Source organism: Aythya fuligula, chromosome 10 (assembly GCF_009819795.1).
Source record: "Aythya fuligula isolate bAytFul2 chromosome 10, bAytFul2.pri, whole genome shotgun sequence".
In the NCBI taxonomy this organism is placed as follows: Eukaryota; Metazoa; Chordata; class Aves; order Anseriformes; family Anatidae; genus Aythya; species Aythya fuligula.
In genome coordinates this window covers 16,240,233-16,260,816 of record NC_045568.1, presented here as the reverse complement: position 1 = coordinate 16,260,816, position 20,584 = coordinate 16,240,233, and the positions used below count along the sequence as shown (strand labels likewise).

Genomic DNA, 20,584 nt, shown 5'->3' with positions numbered 1-20,584 from the left:
GCTGATGAAAGAGTTGGGAGTGGTCAAAACATGAATTTAGTTAGCTTGAGATGTAAAGGTGTTTTTTTCAGATTTCAGTCAAAGCAAACTGTAAGCAAGTGATTTCCTGGTGTAGCTTTTAATTTGCTGCAGATGTGATTTTACTGACAGTTACTGAATAGCTTCTTTTCAACTAAAATAAATGGATTGAGCTTCAGAGCAACAATTTACAGCAGGGTCAGATTATATTGGTGATTTTATAATAATATTTATAGTTCCTGGTATTCATGTATCTCTGTGTGCATATAAAGGAAAAAGATGCATACCAAGTCACTAAGACTTGTGTCTGACACTGCTAATAAGTGGAAAACTGTTGCAAACCTTTCATGCTGTCATCAGTTTAGATGATGATTTGTGTTTTTTTGAGAGACATTCTCATAAAAAGTACACTAACAGAAATTTGGTTTTAGGGGATTTGAATATTGGAATAATTACGCTTTTGAGCTATTTCTGCTGGACATCATGAAATATTTTGTTTTATGGTAAAATACATTTTAAAAACCAACAACTTACGTTCCAATATACATTTTCAGTAATATTCAGAAGAGACCTGAGCTGTACAATCATGGTCTTGGTGATTTGGGGGTAGGACAGCTGATGTTTTGCCCACACGTTTTTTGCATGCCTATTCTGATCCTGAAAAGTAACAGCTGAGGAAAAGATTTCACAACTGGCATAAGCTGACATGAGCCTGTGTTAACAGGGAAGGTTATTCCCACTCCATCCCAGGCCCTAACGGCAGTCAAGGGCTCTGTCTCGCCTCATGGCTGGTGTTGTCTGGCTGTGGGCTTGGTGGGCATCCATCACGGATGCTACTCCGAGCACAGGGGAGGTGCGAGGATGCCCTCTTTGGTGGCTGCTCATGCTTAGACTGTCTTAAAGCAATTATCAGATCTCGGGTTAGTTTGCAGTTGTGTTGGGATTGGTGTTTTATGTGAGATTCAGAGTTTGACCAGGTATGAAACTTCTGCCATCACTCAGCGCTGCAGTGTGTTGCTCTCCGACGTCTGTTCTTGTTGTTTTGTGGCGGTAACAGAGGTGGAAAATGAAAGAGCAAGAACAACTTGTAAGTGTCAAGGTTTTGGCCTCTCTATGTTTGCATATAGATGTGTGGTGTTAGTGCAGAAGGATGTTCAGCAGACGAGTGCAGAGCTGCAGACAGCGAGACGGCCTGCGTATAGATTTCTAAATGGGCTTTAGGAAAGGTAGAGTGCTTTATAGGTGCTGCCGGGAGTCATCCTGAAGTGTACAGTGACCTGATGTCATTGTGCATTTTGTTAAGGCCTAGGAACATTTTAAAATAATAATAATAAACTACAGTAAATGCATTTTTTTGAGTGCAGGCAGGTATGTGAAGCTGTTCTGCTGCACCTGCAATACCCTTAATTGCTTGCAACTGGCAGCCTCGTGGATTATGTCAGTGATGCACAACAAGTCTAACAGCAATCTCTTAGCACAATTACTTCAATTAATACAGAAATACATTTATTTGGGGTACTTTTTTATTCTTTTTGGTGCCAGGTAGAATTGCAAGCTTTGTCAAACCTTGCTAATGCTTACTTTAACAAAAAATAAGTTGCTGCAAATTAAAATTGTTATTAATAAGGCAATAATGATTTTATATAGAAACAGATCTGTGTAAAGTTTCCATCACTCTCATTTTCCAGCCCTGGTGCTTGGACTGGGCAGACTGCGGGTTGTTACCACCACTGATAGTGATGTCTTAATGCTATTGTGGGTTCCCTTATTTCTCCAGAGGAGTCCATAATCAATTGCAAGTACTTTTGAGGGTGATTTCACATCTGTCAGTTGCTTTGGTGGATGGAAAGAGCCCAACCTGTGGATATACTTGAATTTCCTTAATAATGTTGCTGAAATAAAGTAATTTTATAAGGTTCATAGTACTGGGTAGAAATAGTAATTAGAGAAATACTACCAAGTAACCTGTCCTGTACTCAGCTGTTTGTCCTCTTAATGTAAATTCATGTTCCATATGCATTAGATACCGAGAATGCCAATGCGTAAGAGTTCTGATACACAATGGGAGGTTTATTTTTCTTACAGACTTGAATGACACAGAAATCATGCATTCTCTGTGCACATGAAATACTGAAAACCTTTTCATCCATCTGCTGGGTCTGAATGTTAAAGTTCTTTGAACTAGAAATGCAAGATCCAGTGAGGCTGCAGAAGCATATATAAACAATGTTCATGAATTTCCGAGGAGTTTAAGGTGAATCTCAGCATCATTTGGGCTGATCTGTTGGCTTATTTGGAAGATTACAATAAAACCCAAGATTGAATTCTGTACCTGATTCAGTTTCTTATTGATTGAATCCTTTTAGACTCCTCTCTAATTTAACAGTGTATTTTTATTAAAGCCAAGCATACAAACATCAATTATCCAAGCTGCATCTAATTTCCTTCAACATTTTTTTCCTTTTGCTGCCAATGGATTAGAGGACCTGATTAGAATTCAGCTTGAAAGCTGAAAAGCAGATCCTTAAATGAGAATGTCTGCATTAGGAATTAAAATATCTGTACTGAGCATAAAATCCTCCTCCTTATCTCTAATAATGTAAACACCCTTGGTTAAGTTGATCTGTCACGTGCCTGGTGCAATGTCCCTGAATTAGGAGCGTGTATTAGAAAGGGCAAAGCAGTGTCTGGGCTTCTCCTGCTGCTGGAGTGCATCACTAGCCCATTTTAACATCAAAGCACTTTGCATGGGTATCTCCCTACCGTAAGGGTTAATGGCATGAGGGTTTGAACCGCTCTATTTTCCCTTTTTGTGTTTTTACCTCCTAACTCTGAGAATGTTTGCATGTGCCCAGGTAGTTGAAGCAAGGCAGAGAAGGGGCCTTGTAAGGTTTCACCACTGGTAGCTTCTTCCTAGGTAAGGATTCAATAACAACACAAAGGTGTTTACCTGCTGTTATTGCTAGATTTTACTGTCACTGTATTTGATTTCACAGAAATCAAGAGATCCTTTCGAGCTGAGGACCCAGTCTTGTATCCTGTGAGATATAATTTAGTTGTGAATTGGATGCAGGAATTCGAGTTTCGATAAACTGATGAATAACAGTTTTTCGAGGTTGTTATCAATTAATCTGTATTAATGAATGCTCTTCATTACATGCCTCTCCTTATTAATTAGAGTTAATTAATTTTACTCCTCTTTATCGAGTCAAGGCAACTATATTACTGTTTCCTTTGCAGTGCTTATGATAAAGCAAGCATCCAAATTGTTTTGTGAAGTGTACATGAACACTTCATTGCGTGTGCACACACATCCAGACAGTGTTTTCTGAGCTCCAGCCTCTGAAGATTCAATACATGAAAAGAAAAAAAAAAATCTAAAATGTGGATTGTTTAATCTGTTTTTATTTTTACTAAAAAGTAGAAATTCTGCTTTTCTGTGTAATTTTTTTATGACATAAATTGCCATTCCAGTTTCGACCAAGGCAGTTAATCACTGCTGCGTGTTACAGAAGCAGTGCAGTCAGAATCAAGTTCTCCAAGCCCTAGATGTGAAGCTTCGAGCAGTCTGTAAATGACGCCTTGTCTAACAGAGGGAAGTTTTTACTCTGCTTTGCATATCTTACCTATGTTAGGTAAAAATATATTAAAAATTTCCCACTCTGTTTCTTCCCTACAGGTTGAAGCAATACTTGTAAACATTTTTGGTGGTATCGTGAACTGTGCCATTATTGCCAATGGTATTACCAAAGCCTGCCGAGAGCTTGAGCTGAAAGTGCCTCTGGTGGTCAGACTGGAAGGTGAGTGCTGGTGGTTCCTGACGAAATCTTCCCTCAGGTGCACAGTAATCCCTTTTGGCTTTTGGTGGTCTCTAAGCTCAAAATAGGCTAGTACAGCACAATACAAATGTGCTCAATTCTTTATCCGTAATGACTTGAAGACAATAAACTCTTTCTTTGCATATTTCTGCATCCCTGGTCCCAGGTGGTATTTGAAGTGATGTAATTTTGCAGTGAAAGCATTACAGTTTTGCTTGTAACATTTGCAATGCAAATAGAAATGATTTTGATGCAAGTTTCTATTCACTGGAAGGTATTTCTTTTTCATGTGATTTTTAGTGAATGCAATTCTATTATTGCTAAACCTGTAGCAACAAAGAGTTTTCTTAAATTTACTTCAATATAATTAAAAGAAAAAGTTTCGAAATGGTATTTCTGAGAGAACTTACTGTAATGCATTCTTCTGCCCAAGTATCTAAGTATCTAAGTATCCAGCTAAAATCCATTAAAAACAGAGGATTTGTTAATGGTGTGGAATAATTTTAGAGGACATCCAGCATTGTTAAATTGGAAACAAAAGAGAAATACAGAGGAGAGGAAGGTTGCTCCTTGGTGGTTACTGGCTCCTCTTCCATTCCTTACTACAACGGCAGTGTGCAGAGCGTTCTGTCTGTCATTTCTGAAACGTGTCTTGAAGGAGGAAGGCAGATTCTTCTGCCACCAAATGGGTAAAAGGTGTAAAATACCCTGTCACCCTGCACTGGTGGTGAATGGAGGAACTGCATCGTTTTAAGGACTAGAGATACTAAACAATAGTGTTTTTTCAGACTAAAAGAGGTTTGGGGAAAAAAAAAAAAAAAAAAAAAACGGGTTCTGAATACCCCAGACTCTCTTACTCAAAAAATAAGGTTTCAAGGCAGGCTCACCATGAGGCCCTTTGTTTAGGGGTTGCTTCTGTGGCCTTTCCTGATGAAGACAGACACGTAGCACAGCCTGACGTGCAGTTCAGTGCTGTCAAAGATCCACGGTGCATTTCCCTGCAAGGCTCAAATAATTTTAAGAGGGCATAAAAATATTCTTGGTTTATCATGGGTAGCCTTTTGCTGTAGTAAGCACAGGAAAATTTAAATAAAATGGATTTTAAAAACCAATGGCGAAGATTTTCTTTGGGTGATGAAGCACCGCTGAACACCGTAAGAGACTAACTGCACAGTTCGGTACGGGTGAAGGAGAGACTGATGGATGCTGGCTACCAGCAGGGAAGTTTTACAATATAAAATCTCATTGTTTATCAGCTCTAGGCAATGTTGCTTAGCTTTTTGTCACAGCAAAAAGAAAAAAAAACTTTTCCTGTCTCTTTTAGCTGGTAAAAGTTTATCAAAAGTGCAGAGTAACTGTCTATTATAGCTGTCATTTTATAAGTGAAGATATTGGAAAAGTCATTAGTTCTCCTTCTAAACCTGATAGCTCAAAGTTTTTTCTAATGCAATTGTTGAAAACAATATAAGAGAAACAGGAGACTCAACTGGCTTTTTTTAAACTGCAATCCTCTGCGTCTGCCTTTGGTCTTTCTCTGGTGCATCTTCCACGATCGTATACAAGCAAGGGTGATTTTTTTTATTTACTTTTTGGTGACTTCTGGGATTGCAAGAGGCAAAGCAGTCTCCAGGCTGATTTAGCAAAGTCCCAGTTGTGTTAGCTACTGCACGTTGGGTTTGCCTGAAAGAGGCATGGAGCGGGAGAGCTTCTGGCTCAGGGCTGCATGAAGCCTCATGGAGGCGACTGCCTAGTGCCCATTCCCCTTCTGCCGGTGACCTTTATGAGAGCCACGTGCTGCTTCTGCACAGAGGTCAGAGCTAAATCTTCAGAAAGTCAAACACAAAGTCTTACTACAAGCATCTTCTGATGCTTGACCATCTTTGACCACTTCCCAAGATATCATGCTCCTTGTTAGGTTTGTGATGATGCTTTTCCTAGACTTGCTGGTGATTCAGCAGATAACGGAGATAATTTTAATTCCTTCTGTTAGTCCTGGTGTTACCTGTTAATTCATTCTAAACGATGACCTCTGATGTTTACAGCCTTCAGATGTTGTACTTAGAAACTGTTAGCTTGTAGCTCCTGCCTTCTCTGCCTCTTTAATCACCCAACCAAGCAATATATCTATTTGGTTCTTTTAATCTTTCCTCGGAAATCAATCCCTCTGGATCCTTAATCATCTTCCTTGTTCTTCTTTGAACTTCTACTAGGTTATCCAAATATGTAATGATTTTGAATTAATAATGAGTACTGTGGAAGAAATAAAGACTACCTAAGACTTTTTTAAAACATTGCTGATAACATTTTACACTTCAAAAGAAGAAAAAGGGACAGGCACTTATTTGGATTTCCGTTCTTCTAATGGAAGGTTCATGATTGTTCCCATAAATCTAAAAGATTGGTGACCTGCACTTTGCATTCAGGCAAAGAGTCTGTACTGTATTACACGTCTCAATGACTAGAGTTTTAATCAGTCAAATCTGCCTTGATTTAGCAGGATTCTGTGGACAAATCTTTGTTCTCAGTTGTATAATAATTACAAGCTGTTTTACCAGTGGATAAAGAAAGGATTACTCTCCTCTTTGAAAATGGTAACTTTATAATTACATGTATTTACTTGCCTTATCAGTAAAGAACTCAGCAGCTGAGACGCAGGATTATTGTTGTTTGAAAGGCTTATGGACAAATGGAGAAACTACATATTCCAAATTTTATCTTCTACAGATGTCGAAAATTCACTTCTGCTGTTTTTATGCAGGATTTTTTTTTTCCTTTAAAATGTAATGTATTTCAATTAAGTTTTGCGAGAGCTAACTAGCAGTGCTGAATGGAAGCCAAAGCTTGTTTTGAATTAACATTGCTCAGCGTTAGATGAAAATAGGAAAGAATAAAAAAGAATTGTGAATTAGATGTCCTCCTCCTATGTTGGAAATTTTCTTCTCTCTCTCTCTCTGCAAATGAATTCTTTGTTTCTCTGGTTCACAGGACAAGAAGAATTGGGAGGATTTAGAACTACTTAATATGTTGAAACACAGTTAGAAGCAAACTGTTTTCTATTCAAATGTCTGAATACAGAATGTTGCCTTATATTTAGAAATGTTGTCTTATATTTAGCCATGTGATTCATGACCTTCTGGGTTCTTCAGCATCTAATGATTTCATTTTTTTCAGAACTCTTCCATACACAAGTGAAATTTTGCTTCTGTTTTTGTATCTTGCTCTCATTGGCTTGTCAGCACAAATATAGTTTAGTACGAATGTCTGATTTTATTATCCCAAATTGCTTATCAAGAGTGAAGAATGGGGTATTGCAAGGTCAGACTTTTTTACCCATCCCTTCCAGCATTCTGAATTTAAACATTCAGCACACGTGTAAATGAGCTATGGAGTCTCTCCCACTCTAGGATGTAAACATGAAGCAGAGGAAAATATTTAAATAAACTTTGCGAAAAGTTAAGATATGATGGTGAACAGGTGATGCAGCCTGTTCCTAATGGCTGTGACAATGCAGGTGAATAATGAACATCACCAAAATCCTGTCCGAGTATTATTGGGAGTGGATTTTTTGTTGGTTTTCATTTGACCTATGCAGTCCGCTTGACTCATTTGTTACAGTGTGTGCTGGTAGAATTTACAATTTATAGAAACATGCTTGCATATAAAATTTATTACAAGGATTTCAAGGATTTTTAGGTAATGAGTTGAATAGATTTGCTTTGCTAGTTACAGCAGAGATTTCAAGGCAAAAGAGGTGTAAATGTGACACATCCAATGTACGCAGAGAGGCTTGTTTCGGAACCCAGATTTCCAAAGGAGAACATTTAAAATATAAAGCCTGACAGCATATGCTGATAAAATTACAGCTTTCCTGTTTTTCTTTGGAGTGTCATTGATAGTAATACTTGTCAGAAGGAAAAAAACAAACAAACAAACAAAAATAAAACAAAAACTTTTCTCTTATCAAAATGGCATTCTCCTAATAGGAGACAAGTTAAAAAACAAAAAACAAAAACAAATAACACGAAGCAAACAAACAAACAATGACAACAGAAGCCCCATAGCCTTCAGTTTTATGAATTTTCACCATTTCTCCATTTCTGTGCAGGGCAGGTTATTTCCATAGCCTGTGTTTGGATTCTGTTTACAGTTCTCTGACACCATCCAGTGGCAAGAGGTTAATGTCAGAATAGTGGGATTATTTATTTGTTTATTTTAACATCTACTGCAATAAGATAATGCCTTTTGTGGATTCTTTAAATGTTTTCGGTATTTTCTGAACATATAATTTAAAAACTCTTACCTCTGCTTTTAGCAGGATCTCATTACAATTTCTATGTGCTCCATATATCTAAAATACTTATCACAATGGGATAAAAAGCTTTTTTTAAAAAATAATAAGATTGCTGCAAATGAAATGTTCAAAAAATGTTTAGTTGTATGCCTGGCTTATAAAACAGTATTTTATTTATTAAATACAGTACATAACCTCAGTCTTTTTGACAGCAGTAAGATTTTCTCAGCTTCCATGTTTTCATTCATCTGCATAAACTCCTTCCTTTTTTAGAGGACTGTTTTCTACTGATTTTGTAATGCACAGTAGACGACTGATGTGCAGAGCAATCAATGTGGTGCAGAATAGATCCAGTGTATTGTTCCCATTAGGACCTGATAGTAAATTAATATTTGCCACTTGGTGAAGAGCAGAAGTTAATTTTAAATATGTGGCTATCACAAACAGCACAATATTTTTCTGTATGGGAAAAATTCCAAGCAAAAATGTTCCCTGTCTCCATTTATTGTCCCCATTACTGCTGGGACCTACTGCTACAGAGATTTCAGTGCTGATAGTGGAAATCCTGACTTGAGCACACTGTTGATACAGACTTCTGAATTTCTCTATTTCTGCTGTATAATTTCAGACATTATAAAATGTCTGACAAAAAATAAAATAAAATAAAATTCACCCTTTAAAAATTCGCCCTTTAAATTGAGCATTCTGGAAGTTGCACAATACAGGGTATGCTTCTTGCTTTGTTAATAATTAAAGGTATAATTAGTGTGTATTTCCAAATATAATTAAAATTCATTTTGCTAGGTCTAGGAATTATTAAGTAATTAAGCATTTTGACATGGCAAATGAACAAGAAACTTGATGTGGAGGAGTGAGTAGAAGTGATCCTACAGAGAATCAGCTCAGGGTCTTGTGCATGGGAGAGGTGATGTGATCCCAAAGTGTGGATTCCCCTTACTCAGTGAGATACCTGATTCAAAGTTCTGTCATGCAACACATATTGGTGAGCACTGGCTTTGCTGGAGAAAGTTCTGGAGAATTCAGGTTCAACAACTAGAGTAAATGTGAAGTCTGACTGAATCCTCTTCGACCATTCTTTATTCTTCTGCTGTGGATGCATGTGAGTTTTGGACCTCCTATTCCTCTAGGAGTGTTGTTTTCTCTGTCTCTCATCAGCAGCTTTCACTGCTAGGTTTTTGTTGATATGCAGTCCTTTAAACTTGAATAAATGTTAAAATGGAGTCTGCTGTGAAATTCTGAGTGTCTTAAAGGCCTTATACTTAATCCATTATCCTCTGCTCTTGCTGGATGTCCCTACCGATGTTGGATTGACCCTCTAACCTTCACCAAGCCCCTCCTGTAGATGCAAGTACTGTTATCACATTGCATTGTCTGTCAAAATTGTCACTGAAATTCAGGGTTCTTTCCTCTCAGCTCAGTCTAAACCAGTCATTGAATCTGTTGTTGAAATGATGTGCAACTTGAAGCATCAACTCCGCTAAATCTAGTGATTTAGTAGAAAACGCTCATTTATTCATTAACGTTACTAATTGTAGTCAATGTTTTTTATTAGGAACAAATGTTCATGAAGCCCAGCGCATTCTGAATGAGAGTGGACTCCCCATCACGTCTGCAAATGACCTTGAAGATGCAGCGAAGAAGGCAGTGGCCAGTGTGGCCAAAAAATAACTCCTTGAAGATATTCTCATAGAAAGTGTACATGTTTTACGAGATGTCATTCCTGCCATTTCAGAGAGGATTAGTGGACTTTTCCTAAGCAATCATCAGCGTTTGGGGGACTTTGACACATGGCAAACTCAGGCTATAGGCTGGCAAATTAGGCTTCGGAAATTTTGCAGCTACTTTCTTGAAAAGTATGTCTTTTTCTTGTTTGGGTAATTTTGTTATCAAGAGTTTTATTAAGTAATACTTAGTTTCATAGAGCTGTTTTTCTGCTTTTCTTCTAAAATTGCCACTGATAAACTCATGTTAAGATACGATAATTAATAATTGACTTCTATCAACAGGATTATTCTTTAATCAAACACGTAGTTCACCTGTTTCACAATACTATCATTAATTTTTTATATTGTAGAGTCAGCAAACTAATAATGGGTTTATATTTTTATGAATTTTTACAATAATATAAAAATTGTGCTTACAATATCTATTTTTATTCAAATGAAAGGTTTTTTTTAGAAAGCACACACTTTGCCTTAACATGATTTTCTTTTGTAGATGTAAAAGTATACCTCATAACGGGAAAAGAGATCGAGTAGTTGTTAGGGAAAGGACCTTCCATTCTTATCCTGTACCTATAAACAGGTGAAATGTGATTTATTTTCTATTTTTCGGTAATGAAGTGCAGTATTTCTAGGTGTAACCAGGTCATACAGAAAGCTCTAGAAGAATGTGCCTGTCGGGCAGGAAATGGCTGCTAACTTTTCAGAATAACCTCTTTTCATAAGTATGCCACTGCAGTGAGGTTTTAAAGGTAAGAACCTTATCCAGCCTTCTATGGGATCATGGAGTACTCTTCAGTTGATATAACGTCAAAAAAAAAAAAAAAAAAAAAAAAAAAACACATTGCTTTATTTATTGAGAATAAAATCCAAATTAACTTTTCAAATTTAAAGTATTTTATTTCTAAGACATCAGCAAAAATATGTACAAGAAAAAAGTTTCAGTACTAAGATACTGAACTAAGATTTATTTTGGTTATATATGCCTTTGTAATAGTCAAAATTCAAGCTGTTAGTTACATGAATCATTCATTCAGGGAACAGAAGACAATACCAAATGGCTCATGTAACTACAGAAATCGGTACAAATCTCACTCAGCACAGGAACCGCATGAAATTCATCAATAAATTGAGCAGAGTACAAAGGAGTGAATATAGTGATCTGGTCTCAAAGACTTTGTAAATGGGCAGAGAGGTAAAAATTTGTCTAATAAATTCTTAATTGTGATTTTTTGAGCAGCTCTGATCAATACCGTGTTCTACTTAGAAAAATGTAAATAAATTTTTCTTGGCATTCCCATTAAAACTATTACACTCAAAATAAATTATCTGCACTGATCTCTGCCACTTCACACAAGTAATGTAGATAGGTTGCTACCATCAGTTACTATAGGGTGTTTATTTTCTTCTCCATTCCTTTCTCTACATATTGCTCAAGGCAGAAATGTCTGACCATTAGAATAGCAATAAATATGCCAGTAGGTGTGTACTTAATGACTGAATGAAGGAGAAGGGTATCGGTAGCAGTTCTAGCAAAGGTGCGTGAAGTGCAGTGCTTTGCAGGAAGAAATGTTTACTTCACCACAATAAATTAAAAAAAAAAAGTCACTCTTTTCTGTATTTTAATACTGGAAATAGAGGCATTCTGTGGAAGAACTGTTGATGCAATATTGTCATACACTGTGGATCTGCTTCTGGCCTCGAAGCCATTCGTTGTGTGCGTGTGTCATTATTAGTCTGCAGAGATCAACATTATCTACACCAACTGCTTAGTCCAATAAATGTACAAATGAACCCATTTAATGACTTCATCCTCTCAAGAAAATATAAAATAATTTAATTTGTCCATTGCATTCTGTGTGCTTCCATTCGGCATTTTGTTACAGATGGGTGAAATTAAATGCATAGGAATTTATTTGCAAGTGGGTAATATACTCATACACATGCTGTTTATCTTAAAAACAAAAACCTTTCTCCTCCATTTCTTATACACGGGATCATGACAGTACATACAAGATTTATTCCTTTTAAGCCGTATGTGGAATAGAACCGTAACGTTTTACTTTTCAGCTGTTAGGTGGGATGCTTCCTTAGCTCTGGGTGTGGATTTTTGAACCGGCACACTTCATTGACGCCAAGGCCCTGTATGGATTCTGTAGGCAGCGGCTCCCTTTGTATGCTCAGTGTGCCTTGTGTGGTGCTGTGGACCCGTCTGTTGTTACTTCCATGGGATGCTTCTCTGTGTATGGAACTGTCTAAAGTCAGTTTGGGTCTCCCTCAGAAAGGAGATTTGGTTACAATTCCTGTAGTTTTAGCTGTTATGAAGCACAAGTAAATGTGCAGTACCTCCACGGGATGCTTTAGCCTTTGATCAGGCGCGTTGCAGCCTGGCACGAGCGAGGTTTGCTGCCCTCAGCAGCTGTCCTCAGCTCGCTGCCCCCTCCAGGGGCCAAGCGCCGGACTCCAGCCATGGCGAAAGGGACGTGCGGGAGCAGCGCCCTGCCTGCGGAAAGCCAGCAGCCGTGGAAGCGGTGGGTGAGTCCCAGCTAATCCCCTTTGTGAAAGTGGGATTTAGTCGGCCTTTCCATCTTGAGATCTCAGCCTGTATTCATACAGCTCTGTAGGATTGGGCCCTTAGAAGGAAAAGCAAGACGAAGCTGTTAGTGCTGACATCGCATTATGTCGTTAACGAGAGACCTTTAAATGCTCGCAGTGAGCCTGTAACAGCTGGGAGCTCTGGAGTAACGTCATTAACGTTCATTCACTACCCTGTTTGTCAGGGCTTGCCTTCCCTGCATCCCGTAAAGCAGCTGGAATCACACAGGACAACTGGGATCAGATCAGTGTGCCAACGCAAAGCAGTCAGGACAGGAGAGACCAAGTAGGGCCTTCCCTGCACACCAGAAATCTGCTTCCCCCATCGAGGGCACTGCTCTGCCCCTTGCCTTGCCCCCTGAGGTGTGTCAGGCCTGGGGCCTGTGGGGTTTTCAGACAACCTCTGCTTACTGCGGGAGCATGGCCTGCATGGTTCCCCTGTGCTCAGACACCAGCTACATGCAGCAGGCTAGGTGCTGGCACCACCACGTCCTGTAAAAGGAGTCGACTTAGCTACAGAAGACCAAAAACCTCCCAGGTTTAGTGCTTCATTACATGAAAAAAATACCAATACTAGCTGCTGCTGTGAGGCTCTGAATTGATGCTGAGGTTTCATGTCTTATTTCTCGCTGGCTTTCAGATAAATGGAGTTTTTCTGAAGTCTAGGAAGGGGCTGGGGGCAGGAAGATCACCGCACGTCCGACTGGCTTGGTTCAGAGCACTGCAAAAGGCTGCTTCAAAGAGAAGAAATCCTCTTCTGTAAGGGGTAGGAGTCTTGTATCTGTTATGGGCAGGACAAGCAGTGAGGAACTTTGACTGTGGCATAGGACATTTAGGTCAACCTGGTGGGCACAAGGTGAGCCAAGGAACAGGCTGTGAAATCATCAATGGGTGTTTTTTCGAGTCAGATGAGCATCTGTCAGGGCTGTTTTTAGAGGAGCTGATTTTTTTGCCTCAGGGCAGAGGGATGGATGAGGTGACCTTCCAGCCTGATTTGATAGGATTTAATGCTCATTGGTGAGGTTTTGTTTTTGTTGTCTTCTTTTAAACTTGTAGGTGCTGGGAGGAAAAAGAAGCACAGATCTGGTGGATTCTTGAAAGAAACTTTTTAATTTTGTCACCAAGAATGATCTGCAACTGCCAGGGAAATGAAAAGCAGCTTATGCAAACTCAAGACTTTCTGTAACAATGGGAGCAGTGTTACTGCAATGCATAAAAGGCTGAGCAGAGAATTAGGGGTATCTATCAACTTTAATATGTTTAATTTAAAAGGGAACAGGTTGCACCAACAATTTTTTTTTTCATTTAATGAGGCCCATTCATAAGGAGAATAACAGGATTTGCCTGTCACCCAGAGGAAATCACGGTATTCGTATTTGTACTTTGGTGCAAAACTCGTCTTGATCACAGTGATTTAAAACTTTTTCCAGCCCAGCTGCAGTCGGTTTGATGTCAGGATCCTTTTATCCGGAGACAGATGCAGCCTTGGTAGAATCCTGAACACGTCTGTGTCTTTGTTTGGCCTCACAAAGTACCAGCTAAAGATTAAAAATAAACGTGTGCATGGATTATTGCACGTTGTTCTTCAGAGAGGACCACTATGAGCTAAAACCTAATGTAGCCAAGAGCTGGGAGCCTAGCAGAAGAAGTTTTAGTGAATTTGGGGCCCCCATTTTTTGGGGCCATTCCTTTTCCATAGAACTTGAAGAACTGAAGAGGGAAAAGATTTTCTGTGTGTCATGGATCACAGTGCCAGGCTGTGATGCCACCTTGCTTGCAAGGAAGAAGCTCCACGTTGGAGCTGTGATGGTTTCACACCTCAGCCCTCCACGTGTCCTTGGAGTGTTCCCACATCATGGAGGAGGAAGAAAAAGCAGTGCCAATATTCTCTTCTCTTTTAGAGGCCAATATTCCCTTCTCCCACCTCCTTGGGACAGGTGATGTCTCATTCTGGTCTCCCTGAGTCTGGAAAGCCTGTCCCTCAGCTCCCAGTAACATTCAGGCTAATCTGAAATGAACCCTAACAGAAATGGCCAAGCCTGGGGAGAAAGAAGCAACTGGCAGAAGTAGGTTACTTCATTTATTAAGTGCTGTTGGGATGTGCAGCACAATGGGGTTTGGAAACTGGGTCCTTTCTATTTACCAGAGCAGCTCCTCGGGACACGCGCATGAACACATGCAGGCCACCGTCAAAAAGGTGACAGTGACAAAGTATCTGTAAGTGGCGATAGGAAAGGAAGGCTCGGGGAGATCAAACCTAGGAGTTTTTGCATTTCTCTAGATAGAGAGATAGGAAAATGAGAAATTTGATCTTTCTATTATAATCGACATAAAGAATTACAGGGCAGCAAAAGGTCACGCAGCTAAACAAAGCCGTTCCCGTTAAGTTTATTTCAGATGTCTCTCTGCCTCGGCACTGTGTCCTTCAAGACTTTCTCTGTAATTGCATGTGGCAGCCTCTCTGCAGCTCGATGCCAATTGCTGCTCTCCAGCTGCTCCAAAAACAGAAGTAAAAAAATACCAGGCAAGAAAGGGCAGTGCAGCAAGTCCTTATAGTCCCATTCCTCCTTGGTTTCACGGATGGGTCAGTGGAGGAGTTTAGAAAATGCCCTTTTGTGCTTGAGAGCTGCTCTGTTTGGCCCTGTGACCCAACACTGGCCACGCAGGGCAGCACAGATCAAAAATAAATGGTGTTTGGTGCCCTGCCTTAACCGGGCTGCTTGCTTAGCAGAATTGGCCTGTTCCCCCAGCTGGACCAGAGGCTGCGTGCAAAGGATACCAGCGGCAGCATGGTGTTTGTCTCCTATACCCAAATATCCTGGGCTGGGGGGAGCCAGGTCTGCGAAAACAGGCGGCCTGCAGCTCTGGGGGAGTCCTGCTGCCTTTCAGTAGGAAAGCTCAGCCTCCATCCCGAGTTGTGAAGAGCTGGGAAGCTATTAGTGCCAGTGCCCTTTTCTAGTGCTTTCCCAAGTACTTCTCCCATATTGCACAGCAGGAGGACTGCCACTTCAGATGTGAAGATGTTAATCCCCCTCGAGCTGTGCTCTGAAGAAGCATGTGCAAAACACGGGGAAAATGAAGCATAAATTATCTTGCATTTAGTCTTCCATAACTATTGTCGTGTAGCCCCGGTGCAATGTTTGACGTACCACACCTCCACAGCTCGTCTGTGAACATCTGGTCATCGGTCAGTGGGTTTGCTTCAGATAATTCTTGGAGCAGAAAGTGAATTTTCTCAGACATGCGGAATGTCACTTGAAAGAGAATGAATCTTTTTTTTTTTTTTTTTTTTCCATTATTTCTGTGGCGGGTGCAGAACAGTGCTGCTCTCATGCCGATGTCCAGAATTGAGTTCCTCCACATCAAGACAACCTTTGAGGACAACAGCAGGCTTGTGTCAGTTCTCCATGTGTACAGCTCAACCTTAGATTTTCAATCCTATTGATTTCCTTAACGTTATCCATCCATTGATTTTTTTTTTTTTTTTTTCAATATGCTCTGGATTATACCCATTGTCGAAATAGCTGCTCACAAGCCTAAGGAATTGTTGCTGTCATGCTCCATCTGCTGAAGCCAGCCTGCTCTTGCATGACAGCTGCATTGGCTTTTCTAGCTGGGAAATTCCCAGCTACACCCTCATGGGGCTGCCCTTTGAAAGTGGCTTGTTTTCAAAAGACACGGAGGGGTCTGCCAGAGCTGTGCATGCTTCTTACGATTGATTTCCAGGTTTCATCATTAAGCTTGAGCTTTTTCACATCACAGCACGAGCCCTGCCCCAGTCATTTCCAGATCTTGCAAAGATCTGAAAATGCAGCCACAGCAGCAGAAGCAAAGGCTGTGTTTGCAGCCGGTACAGCAGGGCTTTCATGTGTGGTCCCTTTTGTTCAGCTGTCTGTTGCTGCTCTAACAGAGCCACCCACGTGCTGTGTTCGAGCCTCTTCTAGACGGGTACTAAAAGCAGCTGCACAACGGGGCTGTGTCGCTCCCAGCCTTCAGGACCAGCTGTGCCATCCCTCTGCTGTTGTCCCAGGCCCCCAGCCCTAGCTCAGTACCTGTGGGTCACAATTCACACATTAATTCAGAAACTCAAGAGTAGGTGCTCCGTCAAGGCTTTGCAGTAATGCCTTTTCCCCTCCTAGCAAGCAGTACCATGCCTCCTCCAACACCAGGGAGCGGTTAACAGTTAGGTTTGCTCGTGACTGAACTGAACTGTCAAAACTTTTGGATCCAAAAGATCCCCCAAAGATTCCTGCTTTTCCTTGCAGCATGTGTAAATGTTATACAGTGATGAAAGCCTTCATGGCTGGCATTTTGCCACCGTGAGTCCCCTTCAATTTTCAATCAGTTCTCTACCTTTCCCCAGAAAAGACAAAAGAAAACAGATTGGTAAAATAAAAAACCAAAAACCTTTCTGATAAAAAGTCAACTTATTAATTGGTCACAGCATCCATAACTGCAGTATTTCATTTTTCAGGTGTAATATTTCATTTCTCAGGCCCGAGCTGTGAGTGGGACTGTGCTGGCTGCTCTGCCACCCGTGGGGACTCTCTGTGATGGGAGCAGCTACCATGGCCCCTGGTCTTCATCCCCTGCCTCTCCAGACAAAGTGGGTGCCAGCAAATAGAAATAAATCGAGGAGCTTTAAAAATACATCTCTTCCCCGTTCCTTCTGCTCTGTTTAATCCTCTAACAATCCCCAGCAGAGTTGTTCACCAGGGATTTTTGTGCCGCTTTGCTGTTTGCTTGGAGTTGAAGCAGGTGCCTCAGCAGACTGGGGCCGTCTGGGGCCCCAGGAGGGACTCGCTTCCCTTGCTGCCTTCTGTCCTGCTCCCTCCGCTCCTGGTTTTTGCAGAAGCTGGGAGCTCTGCTGGTTGCACGAGCTCGTCCCGCTCCTAGAGCTGGTGCAGTTACTGAAGCGATGCCTGCGGTGATTTTGGTGGTTCGGAGGTCACTTAGGCCTTGTTTGGAGCGTGCCTTGCATGCACACAACAAGCACGGCCACCCTTTGTGTTACGTTGGGTTTTGTCCCTATTTGTTCCCGTTCCCCAGTCCATTTGCCGCAGGAGGACCTGCTCACACGGGCTCACCCTCACCTCTGATAAAGCTCATCAAGAGATTTATGGAAATAATGTATTGAGATCATGGTCTGTCAAATGTCAATAAGCAGAGTAAAGAGCTCAGCACTGTGGTTATGGAGATCTAGCAATTAAAGTATTTGATGGAAGTATTTTATTGGAGTATATATTACCATTTAGTCCAATTATTCTGCCATTAAACATTAAGAATAATTGAACCAAATGGTGCCCAATAGAAGGAATACATCTGCTCTGATGAATTCCTGCCAAAAGGCACTGGGAATCTTAGTACAAGCGTTTTGTCAACCAAGATAACAGCATTTTTCTCTCCAGCTGATAAAGCCGGGCTTTTGAATCTTATTTATGATGTATAAATTGGCTAATTTGTTACCAGTATCAAACAGCCCATAAGAATCAGGCAGTGTAATAGCTAACAAAATACCGACAGCTTCATCACTTGCTGACTGCATGGAGTACAATATATGCTCAATTAATATCGAGTGCAATTATCACCGAAATTGCAAGCAGGAACTAATTATACAGAAGCCAATCAAAAACAGCCCAAAGCAAGGCGGGATGTGTTTCAAGAAACTTAAAGAGTTTCGTTCTTTTTCTTCCGTTTTTTTTTTCTTTTTTCTTCTTTTTTTTTTTTTCTTTTTTTTTTTTCCCTTTTTTTTATTATTTTTTTCCTCTTTTTTTCTCTCTCTTTTTTTTTTTTTTTTTTTTTTTTCTGGCTGTCAGCATTTGCCTTACCTCCATGAGAGGGAAAGGGATGTGGCCTCAACAGGCTGGACAATTCAGCTGAGAGCCTGGCCACAATCCTATACGTGAGCTCTAACACCAGTTCCAATTTCTGTACGAAACAGAAAATCACCGTGTTTTTTTGTTTAAACATATTGCAATTATGGTGAGACTAAGGATAACCAAACCACAGTTAAAGTAATTTTTTCCCTAAGGTATGAGAGATTCACAGACAGTGACAGATGGGAACATTTTTGAAGGAAATTTTTGGAGGAATTAACATCTCGGATTTGTTTGTTTTAAATGATGCAGTCAAGGAAGAATCTTTAAACCGCTAGGAAGGACAGCTTTTAGTTTTGAGATAAAGACAGCATCGGTTTGTTAATCGTTTGACGGTCACTTAAATATTCAGTAGCTGGTAAGTAAGAGGTAGTTCTGCTTTTTTTGCTCTAGTTGAGACAGAAAAAGGAACAACATGAAGAATACTGATTTCAGCTTGTTTTCCTTGGCTTTGCATTCCCGTAGCTCTCACTTCTTGGGTAATGTTGGTCAGGCTTGGAAATAAGTGTAAAAACAAAGAAATCTAAGTGTAGAAGTAAAGAAATAAAGAAAAATTTTAAAAAGCAAATCATGCAAAAGTCTAAGAGATTCGTAGTGTTTCAAGTACTGAAAATATTTTGAACAATCCTGGTTATCTTCAGTAAATAAACAAGCGTTCCAGACTCTGGAATTGTTTAAATTTCTATTAATGGGGTTTTTAATTAGAAATGTTACTATCTTTTGCATACCACCAGAGTTAAATGTCACAACATGGTTTAGTGAGTGGCATTGGTAGTAGGGTGATGGTTGGACTAGATGATCTTGAAGGTCTTTTCCAACCTTAGTGATTCTATTTTATTTTTATTTTTTTACTTAGAATCTTAAATAAATAAAATAAAATAACCCTAAAGCACCTCAAATTTACAGCCTGGCAGACAAGGGACACTTCTGCTCAGGGAGTCCTGCCTAGAATGAGGAAGCAAGAGTTTTATTCGCAGCTGATTGGAAAGGGGATTTTATTTTCTTGGAGAGTAATCTTCATTTGAAATGCTGTGGCCTGAAGATTTGTTTTTGTGCTTGGAGGTAAATGGCCAGTTGGAATGGATGTTTTTCACTGAAAGTTAGGAAATGATAGCTCATGCTGAAACGGAAGTGATGTTTGGCTGGTATATGATTGATTCACACGGCAAAACTGTGGCAGAGTCAACATCTTTTTTTTTTTTTTTTTTTTTTTTTTTTTTTTCCTGGATGTTTTCTAGTTGATGAGAAAACTTCCGATGCACAAGTTGCTCTCTACCTGTGATGTTACATTTTGGAAGCTGCTCTCTGTGCTTTATTGGAGAAGGAGCTGTTGATCTCCAAGGGCTATCGGAGGGAGGGAAGTCCCAACTTTCCTTTCATCTCCTTTTAATTTTAGACCAGAGAATCTGGACTTGCTACAAAACCTTTTAGTCCACAGTCTGGATTTTTGCATCCTTGTGTTCTCTGCTTGGTGAAAAACAAGGTTGTTTACTAGTGGAAATGATCAATGGCTCCTGCAGGCCTCGGTTCAGCAAAGACATCCCGCTGCAGGAAACCACTTAAACATGTGCTTTGCTATAAGCAAAGATGAAAGACAGAGGCTGTGTTCCCTGACAAGCGATGGATGGATGCTGATGGCTTTGTTAGTTCGTGTTGTCCTCTGAGGGGTTCATTAGACTTTTGTCTACTTCCAGCTGGATTGCAACCGAGACCTGCAGAGGGGTTTATTGCTTGTACCCCTTCGGAAGAGAGTCCCTTGTCCACCTGCGGGTGCCTTTCAGTGCTGTCACCCAACACTGCTGCTTTAAACTTAAGCCCTGAGGCTATTTTTGCTGCAGAACCTAAACCCGTGGATTAATAGTTGGTGACCTGACCTGGCGGGTGATCCCACCAGGGACACAGGGTCAGCCACTGTGCTGTGCTCGGCGTACTCCAGCAGCCCTCAAAGCACAACTGCAGGGCTCAGCGATTCTCCTGCTGAGCTGAAAAAATCTGGTACAGATCTGAAGACGACTGGGATTTGGAAAATAGAATTAGCGCTGCCCTGGGGGTGGGAGTTGTCAGCACTTGGATGGCTCAGCCTGCCTGCCCTCTCCACGGAGAGGAGGGCCAGCTGGAGGGAAACCAGGACTTGTCCCGCTGCAGTGGCAATGGGGGAACTCAGCACCTTGCAGGACTGAGCTCTGCAGCACCAGCATCAGGGCAGGGTAGCTTAGTAAGAAAAGCTCTGAAACGCAGCACAGG

The 20,584-nt window shown here is 40.6% G+C and overlaps 1 protein-coding gene across 1 annotated transcript in view; it reads left to right on the top strand.

Moving 5' to 3' along the window:
• SUCLG2 (succinate-CoA ligase GDP-forming subunit beta) overlaps positions 1-10,292 on the top strand; it is a 111,312-nt gene extending 101,020 nt beyond the window's left edge. The window contains exons 10-11 of the mRNA XM_032194126.1: positions 3,698-3,818; positions 9,701-10,292. Coding sequence (XP_032050017.1) covers positions 3,698-3,818; positions 9,701-9,816 — 237 coding nt within the window. The 3' untranslated portion in view covers positions 9,817-10,292. The remainder of the gene's footprint in view (positions 1-3,697; positions 3,819-9,700) is intronic.
• Positions 10,293-20,584: the final 10,292 nt, after the last annotated feature.